This window comes from Podarcis pityusensis (assembly GCF_964106645.2).
Source record: "Podarcis pityusensis genome assembly, chromosome: 4".
Lineage (NCBI taxonomy): Eukaryota > Metazoa > Chordata > Lepidosauria > Squamata > Lacertidae > Podarcis > Podarcis pityusensis.
In genome coordinates this window covers 46,133,320-46,157,413 of record NC_138027.1, presented here as the reverse complement: position 1 = coordinate 46,157,413, position 24,094 = coordinate 46,133,320, and the positions used below count along the sequence as shown (strand labels likewise).

The 24,094-nt window shown below is 39.3% G+C and overlaps 1 protein-coding gene across 22 annotated transcripts in view; it reads left to right on the top strand.

Moving 5' to 3' along the window:
• Window positions 1-24,094, top strand: part of ROBO2 (roundabout guidance receptor 2) — an 835,262-nt gene that overhangs the window by 678,120 nt on the left and 133,048 nt on the right. For 15 of the 22 annotated variants that reach the window (XM_081003976.1, XM_081003968.1, XM_081003970.1 and 12 more), the window contains 2 exons: window positions 10,902-11,029; window positions 17,305-17,316. In XM_081003976.1, the coding sequence (XP_080860102.1) occupies window positions 10,902-11,029; window positions 17,305-17,316 (140 nt within the window). The remainder of the gene's footprint in view (window positions 1-10,901; window positions 11,030-17,304; window positions 17,317-24,094) is intronic. The other 7 variants (XM_081003977.1, XM_081003969.1, XM_081003975.1 and 4 more) reach the window with 1 other exon arrangement.

Below are 24,094 nucleotides of genomic sequence, written 5' to 3'. Positions count from 1 at the left end.
AAGGCATTGTTTCCAGGCCTTTGACCATTTTGGTTGCCCTCCTCTGGACACGTTCCAGTTTGTCAGTGTCCTTCTTGAACTGTGGTGCCCAGAACTGGACACAATACTCCAGGTGAGGTCTGACCAGAGCAGAATACAGTGGCACTATTACTTCCCTTGATCTAGATGCTATACTCCTATTGATGCAGCCCAGAATTGCATTGGCTTTTTTAGCTGCCGCGTCACACTGTTGGCTCATGTCAAGTTTGTGGTCAACCAAGACTCCTAGATCCTTTTCACATGTACTGCTCTCAAGCCAGGTGTCCCCCATCTTGTATTTGTGCCTCTCATTTTTTTTGCCCAAGTGCAATACTTTACATTTCTCCCTGTTAAAATTCATCTTGTTTGTTTTGGCCCAGTTCTCTAATCTGTCAAGGTCGTTTTGAAGTGTGATCCTGTCCTCTGGGGTGTTAGCCACCCCTCCCAGTTTGGTGTCATCTGCAAATTTGATCAGGATGCCCTTGAGTCCATCATCCAAGTCATTGATAAAGTTGTTGAATAAGACCGGGCCCAAGACAGAACCCTGTGGCACCCCACTAGTCACTCTTCTCCAGGATGAAGAGGAACCATTGATGAGACTTCCGGGGTGGCGCCATCGGCAAAGGCGGACTCCCTCTGAACAGGAGGGACTAGCTCCGCGGGAAACGGGTCTTTTCCGCTACGGCGAAGCGGGGACCCTTTTAAAAATCACAGGCGGATGAAGCCTGTGACCATGGGACTCGGTGGGCACCTTTAGCGCCCCCCCCAACTCGCTAAGGAACCCACCAACGGGCTCCGAAGTGAAGAGGGGGAAGTGGCACGGTGCTGTGAGTCAGCTGCTATTTCCGTGGAGCGAAGCTGCACAGCCGTTGCCGGAGAGCGCTGCCTTTTTCCTGGGACAATTCGGACTCTAAAATAAGCACCTGTGAGTACTTAGACTTTGAACAACTGGACATTAGATAAGGACTTGCGAGCAGAAAGGAATTGGATTTTAAAAACCTATTTAAATTTGGTACGAAACGGGAGGGTTTAAACAGGAAGTCAGCCTTCCGTTCTTCTGTAGACAGAATAAAGCAAAGACAACGTAAACTAGAGCTTAGAAAATCGCCTTTAAAGGATTGGATTTCATCATTTAAAATTGTGGACCCCCCTTCGACAGCAGGAGAAGGAGGGGGATCTTTTCCAGACTATTTAAAGTGAGTTTAAAGTAAAGTAACTTTCCTCCGTCCTGATCCTGGAGCGGGGTGTCAGGACTGACGTTTGAAGTTCATTGACCAGAGACAAGCGTTTTTGACAGATAGCTAAAAGAAGAGAAACATAGTGATTCCACTGCTTCCCTTCGCATCTTTAAGCAACAAATATCGACAAAGTATCTCAAAAAGGGAAACTTTGTTGTAAGAACAAATAGAAGTTTTCCCCCTAGAGGGAGACTGTGTAACTGTAACCAACTCCAGGGAGCCGGCAGCTGTTACAGATAACAATCCTGGGAACAGGCATTTGACCTTGCAGGACAATGTATTCAGAAGCTTTGTTGTGTGCTTTCTATAAAACAAATGCCCTACTGGAACAATTACATGAAAAGGTGAATTGGATGGTGACTTCGACTAGAAATTTTGAACAGGCAGTGGGAAATTTTGAACAGACAGTGGGAAAATATGTGGAGCCCACTCAGGAATTAAATCAGGAGTGTGTCCTGACAGAACAGGCCCAACAGGAATATGAGTTTTCGGATTTGACAAATGAACTTGGAAAAAACCAGATTTGGAAAGAAAAAGTTTGGTTTGGCTTGGAAATGGGGGGCTGGATTGACCCCCCTATGCTGGGATGTTTGGACTTCTCAAATCTGGCAATGGGCCGTGAGATGTTTGGGATTGTGGGGGCTCTTAATTTTGGAGGATCTTTGAAACATGCTTTTAAATACCATATGGAATTTAGTGTTAAATATGGAAAAGGGGCTGACCTGTCGAGAAGGGTTAAAAATATTGCCAAGCTGGAGTTACCACGAGCAGGAGACAAGGGAAAATACAGTTACAAATATGAAGAAGAGCTGCGGAAGGGACATGGAAGAGACTTGAGGGCCTCGGATATAAGGCTGCCAGGTTAATGGGCTAGATCGACGGGATAATAAGGACTGACAAAACCCGGAACCAGGAGGAAGGGACGTTGGATGAAGATTGGATTTGTTTGCATTTCTTTTTTCTACCATTAGAACTGTTTTATAAAATTGATGAATGTCAGAAAAATGTTGGAATGAAATTACTTGGCTTTAGTAAAGATGTTTAAAGAATTATGAAAGAATATTATGGTTATGAGAAGTTGGTAAGGATAAGATTTAAGTTTCAAGCTTTAAGGTTTATTTTATTATAGAAAGATAAGATTAAAACAGTTTAGGGTAATGTAATGACAGAATATTATGAAATATGGAAAGGATTTGCTGGGATAATTAATAACTAGGATACAAAGAAAGGGAGGAGGAGGAGGTCAAAGAAAGAAGGTAATGACAGTTGAGGATTTGAGAATAATGAATTTGTTTTTAAATGTTTTTTAATTGTGTGTGGTGTATTTCTATATTTTCTTCTTTTTTCTTTTCTTTTTTGTCACTTTTTCTTATCTTTAAATTTGTATTCATACGGTTGGAAGGGGTTTGTTTTTTTTTCTTTTTCTACTTTGTTAATTATGCTTATTTTGTATTTTCTACTGCTTTTATTTTATGTGGTAACACTTTGAAAATTTCAATAAATATCTTATAAAAAAAAAAGATGAGCTCCCTTTGGGTTCAGTCAGTCAGCCAGTTACAAATCCACTGAGTGGTAGCATAGTCAAGACCGCATTTTACCAGCTTCTTTACAAGAATATCATGGGGCACCTTGTCAAATGCCTTGCTGAAATCAAGGTAGGCTACATCCACTGCGCTCCCTTCATCTACCAGGCTTGTAATTCTGTCAAAAAACGAGATCAGGTTAGTCTGACATGACTTATTTTTCAGAAATCCATGCTGACTGTTGGTGATCACAACATTCCTTTCTAGGTGCTCACAGACTGTTTGCTTAATGATCTGCTCCAGAATCTTCCCTGGTATTGATGTCAGACTGACTGGGCGGTAATTATTTGGGTCCTCTCTTTTCCCCTTTTTGAAAATAGGGACAACATTTTCCCTCCTCCAGTCTGCCGGGACTTTGCCTGTTCTCCAGGAATTCTCAAAGATGACTGCCAGTGGTTCTGAGATCACATCTGCCAGTTCTTTTAATACTCTTGGATGCAGTTCATCTGGCCCTGGAGACTTGAATACATCTAAACTAGCCAAGTATTCTTGTACTATCTCCTTAGTTATTCTGGGCTGTGTTTCCTCTGCTGAATCATTTGCTCCAAATTCTTCAGGTCGGGCATTGTTTTCTTTATCGGCGAAGACTGAGGCAAAGAAGGCATTGAGGAGTTCAGCCCTTTCTGTGTCTCCTGTTTGCATTTCACCATCTTCTCCTCTGAGTGACCCCACTGTTTCTTTGTTCTTCCTTTTGCTACGAACATACCCATAAAAGCCTTTTTTGTTGCTTTTAACCTCTCTAGCAAGCCTGAGTTCATTCTGTGCTTTAGCTTTTCTGACTTTGTGTCTACACGTGCTGGCTATTTGTTTGAATTCCTCTTTGGTGGTTTCCCCCCTTTTCCATTTTTTGTACACATCCTTTTTAAAACTTAACTCAGTTAAAAGTTCTTTAGATAGCCACCCTGGCTTCTTTAGGCACCTTCCATGTTTCCGTCTCATTGGTATTGCCTGAAGTTGTGCTTTTACTATCTCCCTCTTAACAAACTCCCAGCCATCATGAACTCCCTTTCCTTTTAGTATTACTGTCCATGGGATCTCACCCAGTACTTCCCTAAGTTTTATGAAGTCAAGAAATTGAGTCCTAGTATGCTTGGCTGCTCCTTTCCACTGTATAGTAAACTTCAGAAGAGCATGATCACTCGCGCCTAATGACCCTTCCACTTCTACCCCACTAACCAGGTCATCAACATTGGTTAGGACCAGATCTAAAATGGCTGTTCCTCTTGTTGCTTCTCCCACTTTCTGGACAATGAAGTTGTCTGCAAGGCCAGTGAGGAATCTGTTTGACCTTATGCTCTTGGCTGAGTTTGACATCCAACAAATATCCGGGTAATTGAAGTCCCCCATTACTACTATCTCCCATCCTTTTGCATGCTTGGCCATCTGTTCCAGGAAGGCATCATCTATGTCCTCCATTTGGCTTGGGGATCTATAGTAAACTCCCACAATGAGGTCACTGTTATTCTTCTCTCCCTTAATTTTGACCCAAATGCTCTCACTTTGAGGTTCTAAATCTTGGATCTCTTCACAGGTATACACATCCCTGACATATAACGCCACTCCTCCTCCTTTCTTGTCTGGTCTGTTTCTCTGAAATAGATTGTATCCCTCCATTATTACATTCCAATCGTGGGACTTATCCCACCAGGTTTCAGTGATGCCTATTATGTCATATTTAGTTTGCTGTACCAAGAGCTCAAGCTCATCTTGTTTATTTCCCATGCTTTGCGCATTAGTGTACAGACATTGAAGTCCATTAATCATTCCCCCGTGTCTCTTATTTAAGGATTTTTTCCTCCCACCACTAGGTCTGCGTGCTGTTTGCTCCATTTGGTCTATGACATTTGGATGATCATCTTCATCAATTGATAGACTCCTACCTTCAGGAGCACTGTCTCCCTCCCCCACATTAGTCAGTTTAAAGCCCTCCTGATGAGGTTTCTGAGATTTTTGGCAAAAACATTCCTCCCAACCATTGTGAGGTGCAGCCCATCGCTTGCCAGAAGTCCATCTTCAAGAAACTGCAGTCCGTGATCTAAGAATCCAAACTGTTCCTGTTTACACCATTTGCGAAGCCAGCTGTTCACTTCCACTATTTTTCCCTCTCTCCCTGGGCCACGTCGTTCAACTGGGAGGACAGATGAGATGACAATTTGTGCATTTAATTGCTTCAATTTCCTGCCCAGAGCCTCGTAGTCGCTTTTGATCTTCTGGAGGCTATTGCTTGCAGTGTCATTGGTTCCCACATGAACCAAGAGGAAGGGGTATTTGTCAGTGGGTTTTATGATTCCTTGCAGTCGTTCAGTTACATCTTGGATCTTAGCCCCGGGGAGACAGCACACTTCCCGGGACATCTTGTCAGGCCCACAGATCACTGCTTCTGTTCCCCTCAGTAGGGAATCCCCGATCACCACTACACGCCTCCTCTTAGGTTTGGTCGGGGTTCTTCCGTGAGCTGTCCGTTCCAAGGTCGCCTGCACATTCCCTGAGGACTGACTTTGCTGCTCGTCTTCATATACCCGATCGACTGTAATGAGGGAGAGATCCTCAAATGGAGTCTGCTCTTCGTCTTCCATGCTAGGGGAGAGGACCTCAAAGCGATTGTGTATTTCTAAACAATCGGAGCGAACCCTGGGCCTCCAACTTCTTTGAGTCACGTTTCTCCATATATCTGGCTCCTGTGTTGGTGAACTAGCCTCCTTCTCAGGGGAGTCCCCTGTCTCCTCCTTGGTGGAGACGGTGTGCTCTGTTGCTTCCAAGAAGAGCTCCAGCTCTCTAATTCTTTGGAGCGTAGCTACACGTTCCTCCAATTGCTGGACTTTGTCTTTTAAGAGGGCAATCAACATGCAATTGCTGCAGGTAAAGCTGCCTGCAACCTTTGGCAAGATGGCAAACATTGCGCAGGAACTGCAGGCGACTGCAGCTGTTCCCTCCCCCTCCATCTTGAGAACGTGTCGTTGGGGGTGGCTACAGCGGTCCTCCATCATAAAAAGTGTGAAGACAGGACAAATAACTCCACCCAAAAAAAAACCTAGGTCTCCCCCAACAAACGTTTGAGACTAGCTCCCCTAAATCTAAAAGATGGATCAAACTGCGCGCACCGCTAGAATAGGTTCCTTTTTGAACATGTTGAACTGGAACTGGTTCCTTTTTAAAATGCCCTTTCCAAGTTCTGCAGCATATGCTACATAGGGCTGTCCCTCTCCCCCATGCCATGTGGTTTTCCCCTGGAGCCTTTGGCATGCACTATTAGGCAAGACAAAGGAATCAGGGAAAGAATGTGAGTGAAGGGGAAAAACTGACTGCACAAGCTGCCTTCTGTTTGCACAACCATTTGGTACAACTGATTGAAGTATTAATGATAGGCTGCTTAAATGAAAGACTGTTATAGCTGAGTTCAAGCCATGCTGCAAAGGAAGATACCAGCCGATCCATGTGGTACTTTAAGTCAACACTGGTCTGCTGATTGTCACTGTCCCCAAGCCACACTTTCAGCAGGGATCAGCTACAGTACTCTGGAGTTCTGGAAAGCTAATCACCGCTGATCAGCTGATCAGCTCTGCTTATAATCCCTTTCTTTTGTTAGGGTTCAGCTCAACTTGGAGCTCCCAAGTGGAACCAATCCCATCTGGTCGTGCATATTTCAAGAGTGCAGAACAGAAGCCCCACTTGCTAAAGAACAAACCTGACATTCTATATGATAACACATGCATTTATTGTTCCTGTCCCATGCCCTTTTGCTATTGTCAGAACTGCACAAACCATACTAGAAACAACTGAATTCTGGATCTTTTTGGTACTGTATTCCTAATTTCTAATGGGTATTTCAACATATTACAATTCATTTATTTATAGTGCTATCTATACTACTACTACTACTACTACTACTAATCTTTTATTTATATCCCACCCATTTGGCTGGGTTTCCCCAGCCACTCTGGGCAGCTTACAACATATAAAACACAACAAAACATCAAACACTAAAAAACAAGATATCCTATACAAGCAACAAACAAACCAATAAAACAAAACACAAAACAACAATAATAAACAGTTTACAGTTATACCCAAATTAAAGTAACAGCCAACCCTAACTAAACATTTAACCAACACCAACCTGACAAAAATGAAACAGAGGAACTAAAATTAGAACCGTTTAAAGCACTGTAGCCAGTTGCCCCAACCCAAGAGTTATTCCAGCAGTGTCCCTCTGGCCTCCCAGCTGTTCAGGGTGAGTTTGGGCTCTGCCCCCTAGGCCAGGTGGAAATGGGCCTTGCAGCAGGGAGTTTTTCTTCCAGCACTCAGGCAGCAGCTTAGTAAGTTCTGTTGAGTTCAATGGGGCATACTCCCAAGGAAGTGAGTGCAGAACTGCTACTTTATTATATTTATATAATGAAAATGGGCCACAGAAAAATGGGCCATCAGGATATAGGCTCAAGGTGCCACTCACTGTGATGGGATCAGAAATATATACAAAAAATAAGAAGACAATTTAGACTTTGAAAATCCACTGCTTCATAATAGTATGAAGCAAGGATTTCTGTATCTAAGCTAAATTTAGATATTGTAGATTAACTTGTTTTATTTTAATCATTATTTCACCTACAGATGGTAATGGTTTTGACACAATTAAGTTTTCTAGTTCTTCCTCCAAGAAAAATACAAAGCTCTTTTCCCCCCACTTTGTCACAGCTGGTTACCAATCAATCTCAATTCACGGTACAGTGATGATAGCACATGTTGTCCAGGGGCCAAATCTGATTGGGTTGCATTTTTCAGCAGTGCTTCATATCTGGGGGGGAAATGTGTCTCAATGGCAGGGACTGTCAGCACACTATTGTACAACTGTCGTTAATCAAACCAGCAACAAAGACTGCATTCATAAGAGCCAGAGACTGCCAAATTTCAAAATCAAAATCACCCTATTTCTTTAAGAATTTCCTAACCAGTAATGTTTTTTCATCTGTTCTCATGTATGCTTTCCCCTCTGCTTAATGAAAAGCAGACTATCTGTAGCTATTACTTCAGAAAAGGAATAACTGTATATGGCATTAACAATTGCTTCTTACAACTACACTTTTTAAGACATTTTCTACTTTTTTTGCTGAGTGTAAGCCAATCTATAGAGGGGTAGAAATACTGTAAGGACACAAGTAAAGGAAATGTGAGAGAGATGTGATCAGAATTCAGTTCTTGCTGTTGCTGTTCTCGTGATCTCATTTGCTTTTCTAGAGCTCTTAATAGTTTCTGTTTACACAGCTTTGAGCTCCTTGAAAGAAGAGTAAGAGAAAAATACAGCAACAATAGTGGTTAATATCAATGGTCCTCACTAGTGTTATTGTGGTCTTTACTAGTGCTAATGTAAGGACTTATTTGAAAATGTACTTATTTGAAAAGTTTGTTGGTGAAACAAGAAGCAGCAACGGCTAGTAGGTACATACTTTTGAGCTTTCATTTGCTTGTGTGCGGAGCAAATTCTATACTAGCCCACCTCATGAAGTAACCACAGAATATGCCAAGATGTCTGTGGTAATATGTGGAGCTAGTTGCACCTCTGAATGAGTTCTCGCATGCAGACAATGATCTCAAACTGCCAACCAATTGGCTGAGTCTAAAGGGGCCAGTTGATTACAACAAGGGCTTCCAACAAGGGCTATCATATGGTTGTCATATGACAAGTTGGTTATATGGTTCAGACTACAATCAGCGCCTATACTGAATGTACCATTAAGGTCGATTTGATTATGGTATTTTACCTAGAGAAGCTAAACTCAATATGTCTTTCATTTTCTTTCCCTACAAGTCACTTAAATACGTAAATGTAATCTTCCATTTCATATTATTCCTTTGCACAGAGTATTCAGAGCCAATTAACTTCCAACCTCTTATTTTCTTGCTTCACCTGTCATAGATTATCAGTGAACCATGATGACTTGTGTGGGCAGTGTGAGTAGAACAGATGACTATGGGGCACTACATCAATTCTTTAGGAGAACAGATGGTTGCAATATCTCATGAGCCTTACTGTACACTGGCTGCTCATTAGATAGCATGCCTTTTTCAGGGTGGTCTAGAAACCCACTGATAATTTGCAGGCTAGAATGCAATGAGTTGGTGTTCCTTCTCAAAATAGCTGCTGATTTGACCACTCTAAGGGCACATTTACTCTATAATCTCCACACTGGTACTCAAGATTATCATTGTGGCTAGCTCTCTGTCCTGGCATGCTACATAAATAACTTGTACACCCATCAGTCTCTGCACAGTTGCATGATTCATAGGTGCGAACATGAAGTCTGCTGAGGTTTACAAGGCAGCTGGCTGGCATGCCAGAACCAGTACATCAGTGAGATGAAGTGGGAATGAGTCAGCTGCAGCCCAAAGCTGATTGTCAGAATTGTATCCAAGATTGTCTGCATTAAAGTTCAAGTCAGTTATACCCTTTTGACTGTCTAGGTATATGCTAGCCACTTTCTGTACTCTTAGAAGGGTGGGAATTGTTCTTCGCATATGAAATGGCCAAGCTTTATCGTGATCTGCAGATTTAGATTTTTGCCTCTGTATTTTCAATTCCACTGTAGTCAGTCTTAACATTAAACAAAACTAAAGGAAATAATTTAGGTCCTGACTTTCACTGCTTGCTTTCTATGAAAAAAATATTATTATTATTTTTAAAAAGAATAGCAATACTAATTATAACCTCTGACAATAGCATATCAACAGTTTCTGGAAATTTGATACTTCCATTTCCTGCTCATGTGCTTAGTCTAATGAACATAGTAACGTTTTTCCTGTTCATGAGTGCCAATCAGAATGGCAAATTACTTAATTCATGGCAGCTTCTTGTATTGTTTCTAGCTCTTGGTACCTGCCAGGGAGAAGTTTCCTCACTAACCATTAAAAACCACTATTTAACTTTAAACTTACTTGAAACTGTACCTACCTGCAGAACAAAAATAAAGTTTTAGGGCAGAAGGACAGGTTTCCCTGTGGTTCTCTCACATCAGTGCAGAAGCAGAGAGGCACTTGTAGACCACTTTCTCCCAGAGAGGCACTATTCATGTTGACCACTTTCTCCCGTGTAGATTCCCCAGCCTTGTTGTAAAGTCAGAGGAAACCATGAATGTACAAACAGGAGATGAGAGAGAGTTAAGAACTCTCCCTTTTAATCTGCCAATTCTCTTGTCTTGTGTCCCCAGCTCCCATTATATTGGAAAGTACAGAGTCCTTGGTATAAGCAGAGAAAAGGGACTGAAGAACAAAAAGAACAGTCTGATGGAGGCAAAGGCCAATAATGGCTATGCTCTGTCTCCACAGCTGGAGGCAGTAATGCTTCTGAATACCAGTTGCTGGAACCACAGGAAGGGAGAGTGCTCTTGTGCTCGATTCCTGCCTAAGGGTTTTTCCCGCAGGCATCTGGTTGGCCACTGTGAGAACAGGATGCTGGACTAGATGGACTCTTAGCCTGATCCAGCAGCCTTGTCGTGTTCTTATAGAGGATATGCCCAACCCTAGCTAGAGATGCCTGGCATTGAACCTGGGACCTTCTGCATGCAAAGCAGATTCTTTACTGTTGACTATGGCTTTCCCTACATATTTTTTATTTACTGTGTTAGTTTAAATCAGTATATTCCCCACACCAGAAAAGAAACTGTCAACTTTGTTAGCAGTTTACTATGGAGATGAAACATTTTAAAGGCCAGAAGTAAAACATGCAGTAAGGTACTTAGATTCAGGGTAAACCTGGAATGTCATATATTGATAACTGATGCGTGTTAGCTCTATTTTATCATAGTGCTCCAGATCAAGGGCAGAGTGACTGATATTATTAATAAAGCCTTGATACCACATGAACATAGCAATACTAATTTTATGGCTGTAAAGTTTTTAAGTAATGCATGGTGCAATAAAAGTGTCATGAAGATTAATGTTCAGTAGAATTATCTAATTCCACATAATAAATTATGTTCCAGAGATATATCCAAGATAGAATAAGGATGGTATATTCCAGGTAAGACATTAAGCCGAGCAGTGATTTTCATCTTCTCTGTTTCAAATACAGATACGACATCAAAGATGACTACACCTTGCGTATTAAAAAAGCGATGAGCACAGATGAGGGGACCTATACATGCATAGCGGAGAACAGAGTTGGAAAAGTTGAAGCCTCTGCTACACTAACTGTTCGAGGTAAGTGTTGGGTTATGGGAAAGGGACTGCAATATAGTGTGGTTCTGTTTTCTAAAATGGTGCAAATACAATGATTTTGAGTCAAAATAATTACGGCTAGATTTCAAATATATATATTTAAAAACAGCTTTTTCTTGTATATAATTTTGTAAGAGTTTATTTATTTAAAAAATATCCTTTCTACTGCCGTTAGTCATTAATTGATTAAAGATTGTTGTTAGAATAGTCATTGGGATGCTAAGGAGGTGCATTATTGAGTAAAACCAATAGCCCTCTAGCCCAGTACCCCAGTACTCTGCTTAATTAACAGCAGCTCTCCAGAATCTGGAGCAGGGTATTTCTCTGTACAATATATATATTTTAAGTCATCATGCAAAAGGTTGAACATGGAACATTGAACGTGCAAATTGTGTGCTCTACCAGAAAGCTAAAGCTCCTAAGTGACTGCCTAAGTTAAGTCCCATTGATCTTATAGGTCTGCTCCAAGTGTGACATAAGTTGAGATCCAACTCTTTGGGTTTATACTCTGTTTGTTCTTTGCTCTCTGTGGTGATTCCAATATGCGCAGAGTTCACAATGTAAGGGTGCAAAGAACAGTTTTGTAATAATTACCCTTTCTAGTTAACTTGCATATAGAAAGTTGTGTTTCTTACCTTTCACACATCATGAAAAGCAGAAAAAAGTCTTAAAGTGGTAAACACAAAAACACACATACTTCCCAGTATTCATAGTTAATTGTTGGCTTAGGAGTTGTATTAGGAAGAATTAACATAGTGAACAGATGCTCAAACTAGTACATTTCACATTATTCTAACCTTATAAGCCATGGAAATCTCTTCAGACAAAAATCTAAAGTTGTTTTCTATGCCAGAATAGAAAATCTAAGATGAAGAAAGGGAGAAATTGATTTAGCTTAAGGGAGAAGTGTGTGTTCGTGCGCATGTGTATTCAAGAGATGCCATGATGCTGCAGACTTTAAAGGTGCCCTGTAATTGCAAATAGCTCTGCTTCAAAACACCACATCACCTGATGTCATTGTGACAACATGTGACTGATGGGTGAGTGGCCCTTCCCACCATTCAGATTTGGCCCATGGAATGGTAGGGGAGATCCAGTTCCCCACCACTGGTTTAGAAAAAGGAAGAATCGTGATATCAGGCTACAGAAAAAATGGTAAATTTTCATGCTAGAGAGAAAGAAAAGGGGTGTGTGTGGCAGAATTGAGATATATTGGGGAACACCAAATACATATCCTTTTGGAGGCCAAAGGGTGTCCCTATTGGGCAACAGACTGTAGATCAACAAATAACTTGCTCTCAAGTCTTGCTGTCTGTAAGTTCCACTTAGTGCAGACGTTTGCCTGGTTCCAATTGCCTTGCTTTACATAGCCAGGTGTGAACTTCTTTGGGAGATGTACTGTTTAAATCCAGAGGATGAATCCAGTTGGGGTGAACTATTATTTCCTTCCAGGATCTACCAGCACACTAATATTACGACGGTCTGGAGATTCAGTACAGATTCCTGAAACCTGCACACATGTTGAGGCATTTGCAAAATCATAAGGCATATGGATATATGTCCTCAGCAGTGTCAAAATGTCAACAGTATTAAGACTATCAGTGATGTGAGTCCAATATGGAAACACTAATCTAAATATTTATAGGCAGCATATAATATACCTGTAATATATTATAATAAGTTGTGTGTATCTGTTTGTGTGTTTGTTAGATATACCCTTATCCATGGATGGATGGATATCACTCAGACACTATTTCACAATTTAGCAGCGTGTGCTGAAGGTTCAGTAGAGCTGTGAAAGGTTAATAAGAACATTTTTAGCTTTATCAGTGTTCCTTCTCCTTCATACGCATTAAATCAGATGATCAAAGTCTCTATGGATTGCTTTATTAGAACAGAGGTCAACTGACCTGAAACGCCAGTTTCCATTTCCATCATTTAATACATAGACACAGTTCAGTTTGATTTGATGAATCTGGAACAAAAAAGGGGGGGAAGTTAACCTAGTGGCTTTGCAGGCAGTGAGGGAGAGGAGTTGTCCAGATTTGATAAAAGAGAGAGGTTTTGTGGTAATCCAGCTGCTAAAATATTACTATTAATACTCACTTTAGATAATAAGTTTTTGTTTTAAGCTGCAAAACATGTTCATGTACAAACTATAGATTGCCATTTTGTAATTTGAGAAAAGCAGGCAATAGATTTTCATTCTGGAGAAAATAGCATCATACCCATTCCTTCCTTTTTTTGTGGAAATACACTAGTCAGCTGCACACTTCATATTTCCTCATAATATCAGCCAGGGCACATGTTGGAGAGACCAGCAATTTCTTTAGGCTGAAGCTTAGCATAGTTATATGAGTAGTGAGTTGAACAAAGGGGACAAGGAGGAATCTGTTGAACTCACTGGAGCCTGAACTTGAGCAAATTAAGGTGAAAAAAGAAAATATATAATTTAATTGATTTTCCTACATGAAAGAAGATATCTCTTTATCTTTCTCCCCCCACCTCACCCTTTCTAATTTAACTAACCATAGGCATAGTGTTTATTCCGTACAATGGAAGACACTGCATTGCAAGTATATGTTGAACATCAGATATATAATAGAACATTTAAAAAGCCAAGAAATATAATGTTTGAAGTCAGGAGACTGGAAATTTTGCATATAAAGCTGCATTGTCAAACTCCCTTTGTTTTTATGGCTCTAACAAAAATAATATTCCTTGTGTATATAATATAATGATTTGAACTTTGAGTCTCTAGGACACTTTTTAAAAGGGGGACTGTAGTGGTGTGCCTTCTTCCACTGACCTGAAACCTCGTATTATGCTTATTTACTTTCAGAATAAATTCTGGTATATTCAGTTGAACTTATTCCTAAGTAAATGAGCATAGAATTGCTGTCTTGTATTGATTGGCTTCAACGAGACCAGGCATTTTACCTATGTAGTATTTCTGCCCCTGTCAGCTACGCTTCATTGCCGGCTCACCCAATAATGTTGTTCCAATAATGCATAAGTATGAAATATTTTTCATGAGCAGCCTTACTAACTCTGCATTCATATACTGTCCCCCCCTCACCATTTTATCCATGTTTTACCCTCATCTTTACTAATGATCCTGTATCAATGTAAGATGAACCACTTATTCAAAGAGCCAATGGATAGAGAGAAAAAGACATACAACTTCCCATAAACTTACGGAATGACAGTCACCCACAAAACTTCTGACTCTAGTGATGGAATTTCTTGTTGTACTGTATAAGGGGCTTGCAGCAGCTGTTCACTCTCTGACCTACTTGCTGTGCTCAGGATATCCTGTACCTGCTGGTAGTTGTATTTGAGTTCACCAAGTGTTATGTACTGAAGTTCTCACCCTGGGCCAGCAGGGGGATACTGTAGATAGTTCAGGTCCACATATGCAAATAAGGGATCGAAAGTGATGTTCAGTGATTGGATAGTTACAGAAAATGGTTACTGTTGCGTTCTAGTGGAGCTCTATGTAAGCAGGCTGGCTGAACCCTTCAGTTCAGTTCTGTTCTGGCCTGTGAATAAACAAGAGCTGCTTGAAGAATCGCTGTGTCGTCTGATATGTTCACCCACAACTTAACACCAAGGGTGATAAATAAATACTTGCTTTTAGCCTGCTGTCCTCAAAACCTAGTATTTGTTCCAGTAGACAGCAGGACTGTGTTTTCTACATGCAGCTTTGGCATAAAGATTTCCATTTTGCTGACAAGCCTTAGCAGATAAAAGGCAATCCTTGAAAGCCAAGCTAGGATTTTTTTTTTCTTTTTAAAGCTAAATAGGGTATAGGAACCCTCAACTATTAATGAGAATAACATAGGAAAAACCAGCTGGATCAGTCCAATGACCCATCTTGTCCCAGCATCCTGGTCTCATTGTGGCCAACCAGATGCCCATGGGAAAACTGTAGGAGCATTCTCCCCTCCTGTGGTTTCAGAAGCATGCTATCTGCAACTGGAAGCAGAGCATAGCCATCATGCGTAGTAGCCATTGATAGCCTTATCCTCCATGAATTTGTCTAATTCTCTTTTTAAGCCATCCAGGTTAGTGTCCATCACTGCTTTACTGAATGAAGAAGTACTTTCCTTTTATCTGTCCTGATTCATCTAATATTCAGAGAGAGAAATAAAAACTTTTCTTCATTCGTATTCTCTTTGCCATGCATAACTCCCTTTTCCTCCTAGGGAAGTTGCTTTCCCCTTGATCATTTTGTTGCCCTCCCTGAGCCTTTTTTTCAACTCTACAATATCCTTTTTGAGATATGGCAAGCAGAACTGTATAGATGGTATTCCAAATCTGTTTCCACCATAGATTTGTATGACAGCATTGTGATATTGGCAGTTTTATTTTCAGTTCCTTTCATAATGATCCCTAGGAAAGAATTTGTCTTTTTCACAACTGTTTCACACTTCCTGATGGTAGATGTTCAGCAGTGGAACAGACTCCCAAAAGAAGTGATGGACTTTCTTTCCGTGGAGGTTTTTAAGCAGAGGTTGGATGGCCATCTGTCATGTGTGATCCTTTTAACTAATGTTAAGGGGTGGTACACTCTCCGTCCCCCCCTCCCCTATCATAACTCCCAAGGTGACATTCTCTTTGGTGTTTCCCCCTTGGGTTGACCTGTCAATGGCAGCCTGCTAGGCCCCATTAGTTCTGAATGTATGGCTCTAGGGACCAGGGAGTCCACAAATCAGCCCACAATTCAAGCCAATTTGTGTCTACTATCACCTCATTCCCAATGCTCTCCTGGTCTCTCCAGCAGCTGGTGGAAATACCTCTAAGCAGAGTCAACTCGTAAGACTGCAGGGTGCAGGGAGTGGCAGATTATTCTAATTCCCCTCCCCCATCTCTCACAAGTAGCTGTAAATTTCTTCCTTGGGCATTTAGGGAAGAAGATAGTGATAGTATAATGGGGAATGAGGGAAATAAAATATATAAGTATAACCAGTGCTCTCTCCCCCCCAAAAGAAAACCAGTTTGGGGTACTCTCATTTTGACTCAAGAAAATCACCATTTTATAGTTCAAATCTGGAAAAATAAATACAGCAAATGGACAAAAAGACAAAGATTCACAAAATGTTTAGGGGTATGTGTACCCCTGTGTACCCACAGAAAAAAAGCACAGAATATAACAATAAATAAAATTATTATATTCAAAAGATGTCACAACATATTAAGTTCCAAAAGTCTGACTTGGGCCTCTTACAGGCATATTCTATACATGTCTACTCAGTAGAAGGTACTTAAAGGTAAGCACTGACTATAGGATTGCTGCTTATATCTAACAAAGTTAAATTGGGGGGGGGGAGCAGTTAACAGTATAACTTTATTAATTTGGTTAGTAACATTAGGTCTGTTTCCTCTCTCCTATATTTAACCTACCAAAAATACCCAGTGTATCTCTGAACTCTTCCGTAAAATATGTTGAGTAAAAGCAGGTGTGACAGATCCCACTCACCCCCGACAACTCTAATGTAATGACAGTATTCTGCTAGAATGAAATCATTTGTTGAAGCAACTACTTTCAATCTTAGTATCAGTCTGAAGCAGAAATAATTTGTCGATCATTCCCACATTTTAAAAAGAAACTAGAAATTATCTAAGCAGCAATTTGGGACATCTGAGTTGAAATTCCTATGGCCATTGGGAGTAATGTTATATTTTCATCAGGTCTGTCAGAGATTGGAAAAGGGATGTAGTATGATCCTTTGTGTCTATTACTGAATGAGGAAAAATGGTGCCTTGGGCTTTTCTCTGGCCTGTACTGCAGTCCTGATCAGCCATGCTTAAAACTCAATTGGTATTTAAATCATACAGTGATGCTTCTCTTTTATTGGATTGACATTTGCCAGTCTATGGTTTTCGATGATGTATTCATCAGGGTCTAAAAGTTTGGGCTAATGTAGAACTACTTTACTTCAATAAAGCATTAGCAATGGCATTTGATGATGGCATATGAACCTATCAAAAGTGTTGCTCATATGATTGATTCCAGACAGCTTTCTTTACTTTACTTTTTAAAAATCAAATCCTATGCAGGAACAAAAAGGTTCTAATAACTGTAACTTAAATAACAGCAAGAAGCATTTAACTATGGCTAATATATGAGAATTTAGTTCAACTGAGTATCCACAGTTAAAGCATAACATTACATATCATGCATTCTGACAAACTTTCTTTATTTTTTCTTTTAATTTTGTTATATTATCACCACACCATTGTAATGTCTCCAGCTCGCCCTGTTGGTAAGTAATCATCATTCTATCCATTTTAGCATGGTTTCATACAGTTTTTCATCTTTTATTTTCTAACCATGTAGGACTATCTTCAGTAGTTATTAACTACTACATATCTAATAGGCAAAGCAATGTGTCAGAGAAAATGTTTTTAATCTGTTCTGGACCTTGAATATCCAGTTAGTCTTGACTGTCCTTGATTAATACCTAGACCTTAATCATCCAGTGTTCCTACTTACGCAAATCATTGTGTGTCCTCTGTTTGGAATACGGCTTTTGTGTAGTGAATTGTGATTCTTTTTAAATGAATCATTGTCTATTCCAATATTTCAATTGTTGTTTTGAAAAAAGAAGCTGCACTCTGTTTTGATGTCAGTAATTATATATGTTTTAAATTGTATCCTAATGGCCAAAGTCCAGATTATAATTTCAAGAGCCTGTTTAGCCCACTGAAATCTATGAAATGGACACTCATAAGTGGGGTTTAGATAAATGCCTTCAATTTTGTATTTATTTTCCTTGCATAAAAAGGTCTGAAAGTTCTGCGTCTATGTTTTCCATATGATCTCTAAAATAAAATAATTTGTTACTACTGTTGGAAAAATATTTATACAGAATTGAATTAAGTACCATTAATATTACAGAATCACTGTCAATTTTGATTTTATTTTCTGATGGAGCACTAAATTTGTATCTGAAGTGCCTGGGTTACGCAAGTGTCCTACATCTGATGTTCAGTGGAAGCGTAACTTCTAGGTGAGCATACAGAATTTTCAGTCCTTTTTAATGAAACTTGATAACACTGTTTAAAATCATTATTAAAAATGAAAGATTATAAAGATTCTGAAATCTCTACTTTCATTTTACAGTATTTCAAGTGGAACGGAAATAAATAAGTTACCAGTACTTTTAATGTGGCTTTTTCAAATGTAGAATTCCTGTGGTGATTGCAATGTTGTTGCTGGTTTCAGATATTAAAGTTTTTATCTGTATTGTCATATCCTTTTTTTGAACAGGCGTGAAAATTTAAGCTTGAATTATTTCTGTCTGCTCGGTCAAAGCAAGCCATTCCTAGCATATGGTACTGACTGTACATATGCAAAGTCAAGCATGGTTCTGCCTGAGGTAGATGGCAGCTGGTGAATATAACAGCTCTGTACCAGATTCCCATTAGCAAATCAAAACATTATGAGTAATAACTGTATTGCTCATCTCTGAAATAGCTGTTCTTTTTATTTTAAGCTTTTGAAAAGATTTCCTACAGGAGTTTACAGCAGATGGGTTCTGGAAGCAGGGTATTTATTCCTATTTAGACCATTTGCTTCTGTTATTCCACTCATCAGATGGGTTTTCCAGATGAACAAGTTAATATTTTCACACACACTTTTCCCCCTTCCTATTTCTCACTGATGCAGTGCAAAGAGTTTATTCCAAATACTGTGAGTGACAATTTAATGGGGAACATTAATTTCATCCATAGTTTTCCTATTTCATGAGAAAATTTAATTTGTTGGAAGTAAAATGCTCTAATCAAACATCCAATGGGGAGGATCCAAAAATATCAATGTCATTACTCTACCAGGTGAGGGAAATATGAGAAATTTAAAAAAAAATTCAAAACAAATGTGATCAATTATAAAACTGACTTAACAGTGACCATCAAAAATAAACAGAAAAAGAAATTAAGCACTTTAATGCACTGGTTTGGACTTTGGCAGCCTCATGGCTCTTGGATATCATTTATGTGGCATGTCCTTTTTGACAGAAGTGATTTGAAGATGGTAAGAATTGTGAAAGAAAAAGATGCAAAATCTAAAAACCAAGATAGGTAGTGCTCAAAATTAATACCTTTCACGATGTCTCAAAAACTACAGGAAACCAGTCTAGACCCTGGAGCATTTGTCTGAACTAATGCTAGCAAGTAGGGCACTCATGTAATTCCTAATGCAAACTGGTGCACTGATGTAATGTATTTCTTGCCTTCAGAAGGCAATTTATCACAAGTAATTATCAATAGCCAGGACTAGGATAGTAATATATACCACCTAAACTTAGATGCAACTTCTAGAAGCATAGAATTGTTGAGTTTGAAGTGACCATGAGGGTCATCTAGTCCAACCCCTAGCAATACAGGAATCTTTTTGCCCAACATGGGGCTTTAACCCATGACCCTGAGATTAAGGCTAAATGTAGACACATCAAAGAAGCTATTCAGTTTGTAAACTTCATACAGGGAAGCTCCGTTGGTGAAAAACGGGACTCCACAGTGCCATCTGGTGCCATAGTGTTATAACGCATATAAAGTGCTTTATCTTTACAAATGTAGCTGAGTCCTAAGAGTGTTCTCAATTGAGCTATCTGTGCATAGCAAGTTTTGTTTTTTCTAGGAAGTTGACATGTTATTGTTTGAAACTGAACAATTTTTAATCTGTCAAGCCAGATTTGGATTCCCAGCCATATATGGCAGCTTCCAGAGGCTAGTCAAGTTTTGTTTTTTGCTGGCTACCCTCATCAGAATTATTGTTAAGCATCTGATGAGCCAATATATATGGCTGATTAGCTAGGTGTTGTTTGTTATTTAGGCTTGGGCTATATAGGCTGCTGTAAAATATATTGATATTTTACATCCCCAAATCCTGTAATTCAGAGTTTTCCAAAATTTTCATGCTGGTGACATACTTTTAGACATTCATCATTTAGCATCACAGTAATTTGAAAGCCATTGGCTTGGTTTGCACATCATGTTAAACCGTAGGTTGTGTTTAACTATGGTCTAATGTGAACGAGCCTCATGCTAGTGTACCGTGCTCAAAAATCTCCACTTTGATTCTCTTCCACTCACAGCAAAAAACCACTAGTCTTGGTTTGACATGTCATCTGAGCCCAGGCTTGTTGCTTGTTCTTTGTGGTTTGGGTAAAACAAACCAGAAGCCCAGGTTCAGAAAACAAGACAAACCAAAACTAGTGATATGTTGTTTCCAGTGTGGCCAGGAACAGGGAGGAGTGAAACAGGGACTTTTGAGAAGTGTACAACAGCAGGATAGGTTGGTTCTGAAACATAGAAAAGCAAAATATTAGTCTTTGGGTACCACTCCCCCCCCCTTTTTGTTCTCTCTCTTTTTTTTTTACATATGAACTAACCAGGATATTGAACTTCTGAAAACATGACTGAGACCGAGGTGTTATTTTTCTTTGATAATTAAAAGCCTCTAAATTAAAGATATTTTGCTCCGTTTTGATGTAAACAAATCTTAAAATAGCATAAAAGTGTTTGAAGAACAGGTGTCATGGAGCCAGATTACTACACTTTGGCTTATATAATAGAAACTTCAACTTTTCCAGATTAATTTCTTTCATTAATATGCTACAATTTATATTGAGAAAGCCAGCTGAAATGCTGCTTCATCAGCCTAAGTAAGCATTCTCTTTTGAGGCATGTTGGTGAAGTGAACATACCTTACCTACTATTACATTTCCATCACCACTGCCATCTTGCACAGTCTTGGGAGTACAATCCAAATAAAGGAAAATACTGTGAGAAAGCAGCAAAGTTAAATGAGAGAGATCAAACTAAAATGTAGAATGAAAGCATTGTACTATCCACGTAATGTATAGCAGAAATTTATTCCACTGCTTTAAAATCTGTGAATAATTAATAGATACACATGGCCACAATCCAGTGGAAATTTATTCCTAATAGACTTTAACTCCAAAACACAATTAATATCTTCTTCTTTATTTGTTGGCCACTCTGGGAACCTTATTTCAGTGGAGGAGCTAGGCTTTCAGCAAATAAGTAGTTAAGAGCAGATAGGTAGGTGCAAAGCCACTCATCTTAATAGACAGAAGATGACATCTGTTAGACAACCAGAGTTGCTTTCTTGTAAAGTCTTTCCTGCTACTCAATCCTTACACATTTTACCAAAGCTCTAAAGATCCCTGATATATTTTAGACAGTTAAGTTGAAGTCATAGATCATCAAACTATAATTTTAGCTCTGTTCTCCCTTAACAGTTGAGACCAGGTTTCATTTATCCATCTGCAAAAGGATGTTGTCTGAAACTTCAGGTTCCTGAAAATTCTGTACTTGAATCACTCATGGAACTTTAAAGGAAACATTATTTTTTTCGCAGAGACTCACCTTTGAATATTCTTAACTTTTTGCTTTTCTGTGAGATTATGTGGATGAAGACTGCAGACACAAAACAAGGAGGTTTTAGGAACAGGGTTCACAGGACTCTACATTGAGTAGCTCAGTTTCAGTTATAGAGAAAAAGTAGGTTTCTAAGGTAATGAATCTCAAAGCCGAAAGATTTAAGCAATTAAACTTCCAGTCCTTGTGCAGACAATAAATTAACTACAGTTGGAAGAGGACTTTCAGAATGTATTTGTTTTAGATCTTGCAGCCTGAAGGCACAAGTTCCATCATGAATTAAAGATCTCATTTGATACACCATTTCCTTTGAGGTAAACATTGTGTTAATAAATCATGAAAGTCTCAAGTGAGCTCCCATTTTTGAACTGTAAGCTTTCCAAAAATAATTTTTAATTACATTTCAAAAAGGTCAGTTTTGGATTTAAATAAACCTTAAAGTTGATGTTGTCGTTCTGGTTTCTTTATAAGTTACATTCCATTAAGTGCCTGAGATATAAGATTTTTATTTCTTTCTGAGTTCAGTTAGCAACCGATTAATCCCACTGTGACAAACCTGGTTAAACATTTCAAGGCGTTATAGTTACAACCATGTAGAGCCCCCAATAAATTAATTCCGTTGTCTTCTCTATTCTAATGGATTTCGAGAAAATTAGGAGTCCTGCATTTGCTACTTCCTTTTGTTTTTCCTACCTAACAATGCAATGGTTGCTGTGACACATTTTGCTCTGCTAACTTGCAACCACCTGATACATCTTCATCTGTTTATGACTACAGTAGGGAATAACTGAAGTGGTGCAATGCAGCTTCTGCCTGGCTGATCCATTTTTACCCTTACGCCTGAGAATTTTATTAGTATTCAGTAACACCTTTGTTATGCTAGTGATTAGTATATAAGGACCAGTGCTATTTTCCAAGAAAAACAGAGGCCAGATCTCACCATGAATGCCTCTCTTGTTCTCTTAGAATGGCAATGGCACCCACCTGAGAGGTGCTGGAATTCAGTTCCGGTGAGTTCCAGCTGGGGAAAAAAGCCTGATAAGGACTGCAGATAGAGGACTGCTTTTAAAGACTCAAGACCAAATCTTGAGCTACAAAATAACTGTATCACTTTGTGTGACCTTTAAAAGTCATTCAGTCAGGCACAAAACGACATTTCAGGGGTGGGAGGGGGAATGTTTTGCTGTTACTGTCTTGAGTAACATAAAAATGCATACAACTCCTGTCTTGCGCCTCACTTTTAATTCCTGCTGTAGAATACAATCTTCCTCTGTAAAAACAACTCTGAACATGATGTGATTAACCTTAGGGTCCCATCCCCTCATCTCAATACCCACCTCGTACTTGGCCTGTGCTTTCTATTCATGTTCAACCATCTCATTTCCATATCAGCCAACTTGCCCTCCCAAGCTGCTATTAGCATAACAGAGCTTTAGTGTGACATTGATTGAAGCCAGCGCTTGCTGAACATAGTATCAAAGCATAATTTGCCAGAAATCAAATCTAATTTACTGTGTACAGTATTTACATTGCTTCCAAACAGTGCTTCTAGGGGGAAAGTGTCTTAGGCCTCTAATCTTAATTCTTCTTGCTGGTTGTTGTTTTAATCTTGTCTAATTCTCTGAAAAGCATGAAATATATTTTCTTTTAGAGCCATTGCCTTTAACTTGGAAATGTCAAACATAAATGTTTCCTATGACCTGTTAATTTTGGACCAGAAGCAATGAATGTTAATTGCTTGATAGCAAAAAGCTTGGTTGTTACACAGTAAATATTTTTCTCAACAGGTATTGTAACATGATATATTATAGATTATTAGATATATGCAACCTAGGAGAAGCAGCATTTCCAACAGCTGTTGCAGGTTCCAAAAATCACATACATCACCTGAGTGTCTTATAAGAGTGTATGCAATAGACTGATTGATACATTTAGACTTCTACTTTTATTTGTTCTTTAAACTTTTTGATCTTGGGCTATTTTATGCCTAAAGTGTCCAATCCATAAAATCAAGTTCTGGGAAGGAGCTTACGATGTTTATTATCAACAAATTAATGTCTATGTGCTTAATATAGCTGCAGTTACTGTAACATCAAAGGTGTCAAAAATCTATGTTTCAGAAGAAAAAGCAGTGCTGCCTCATGTAGTATATGCCTGTGCCCATGTTTACACACACACACACACACACACACACACACACACTGTTTGGAAAATGTGCTTTCAGCCTATGTGTCTTCTACAGTTTTTTCACACTGTGGCTTTGCATTGTGATGTACAGTATTCTGGAGATCAAATAATATTGTTAATGTCAAGCGATGAGTAATGCTGTAGCTTTCTCCTGCTTGGTCATCTGTGGGTTGTTGCTGTTTGTTAGGGACGCTTAGGAAATTAATTGAAATGAAAAGTGCCATAGAGGGTAAGTGGAAAGACATTTGAAAAGCAAGGATGAGATAATCTCCCCCATTCCATTTAATTATTATTCAGTGGATTGGCTCTGCCCTGTATTCCACTATACTCGCCTTTTACTTTAACTTGGAGAATTTCTAAAATAAATCTCAGAACCGTATGCAGTTTTCAATTAGCTACTGTCTTTTTTTTCCTTTACAGATTAAATGGCAGTGCACAGCACATATG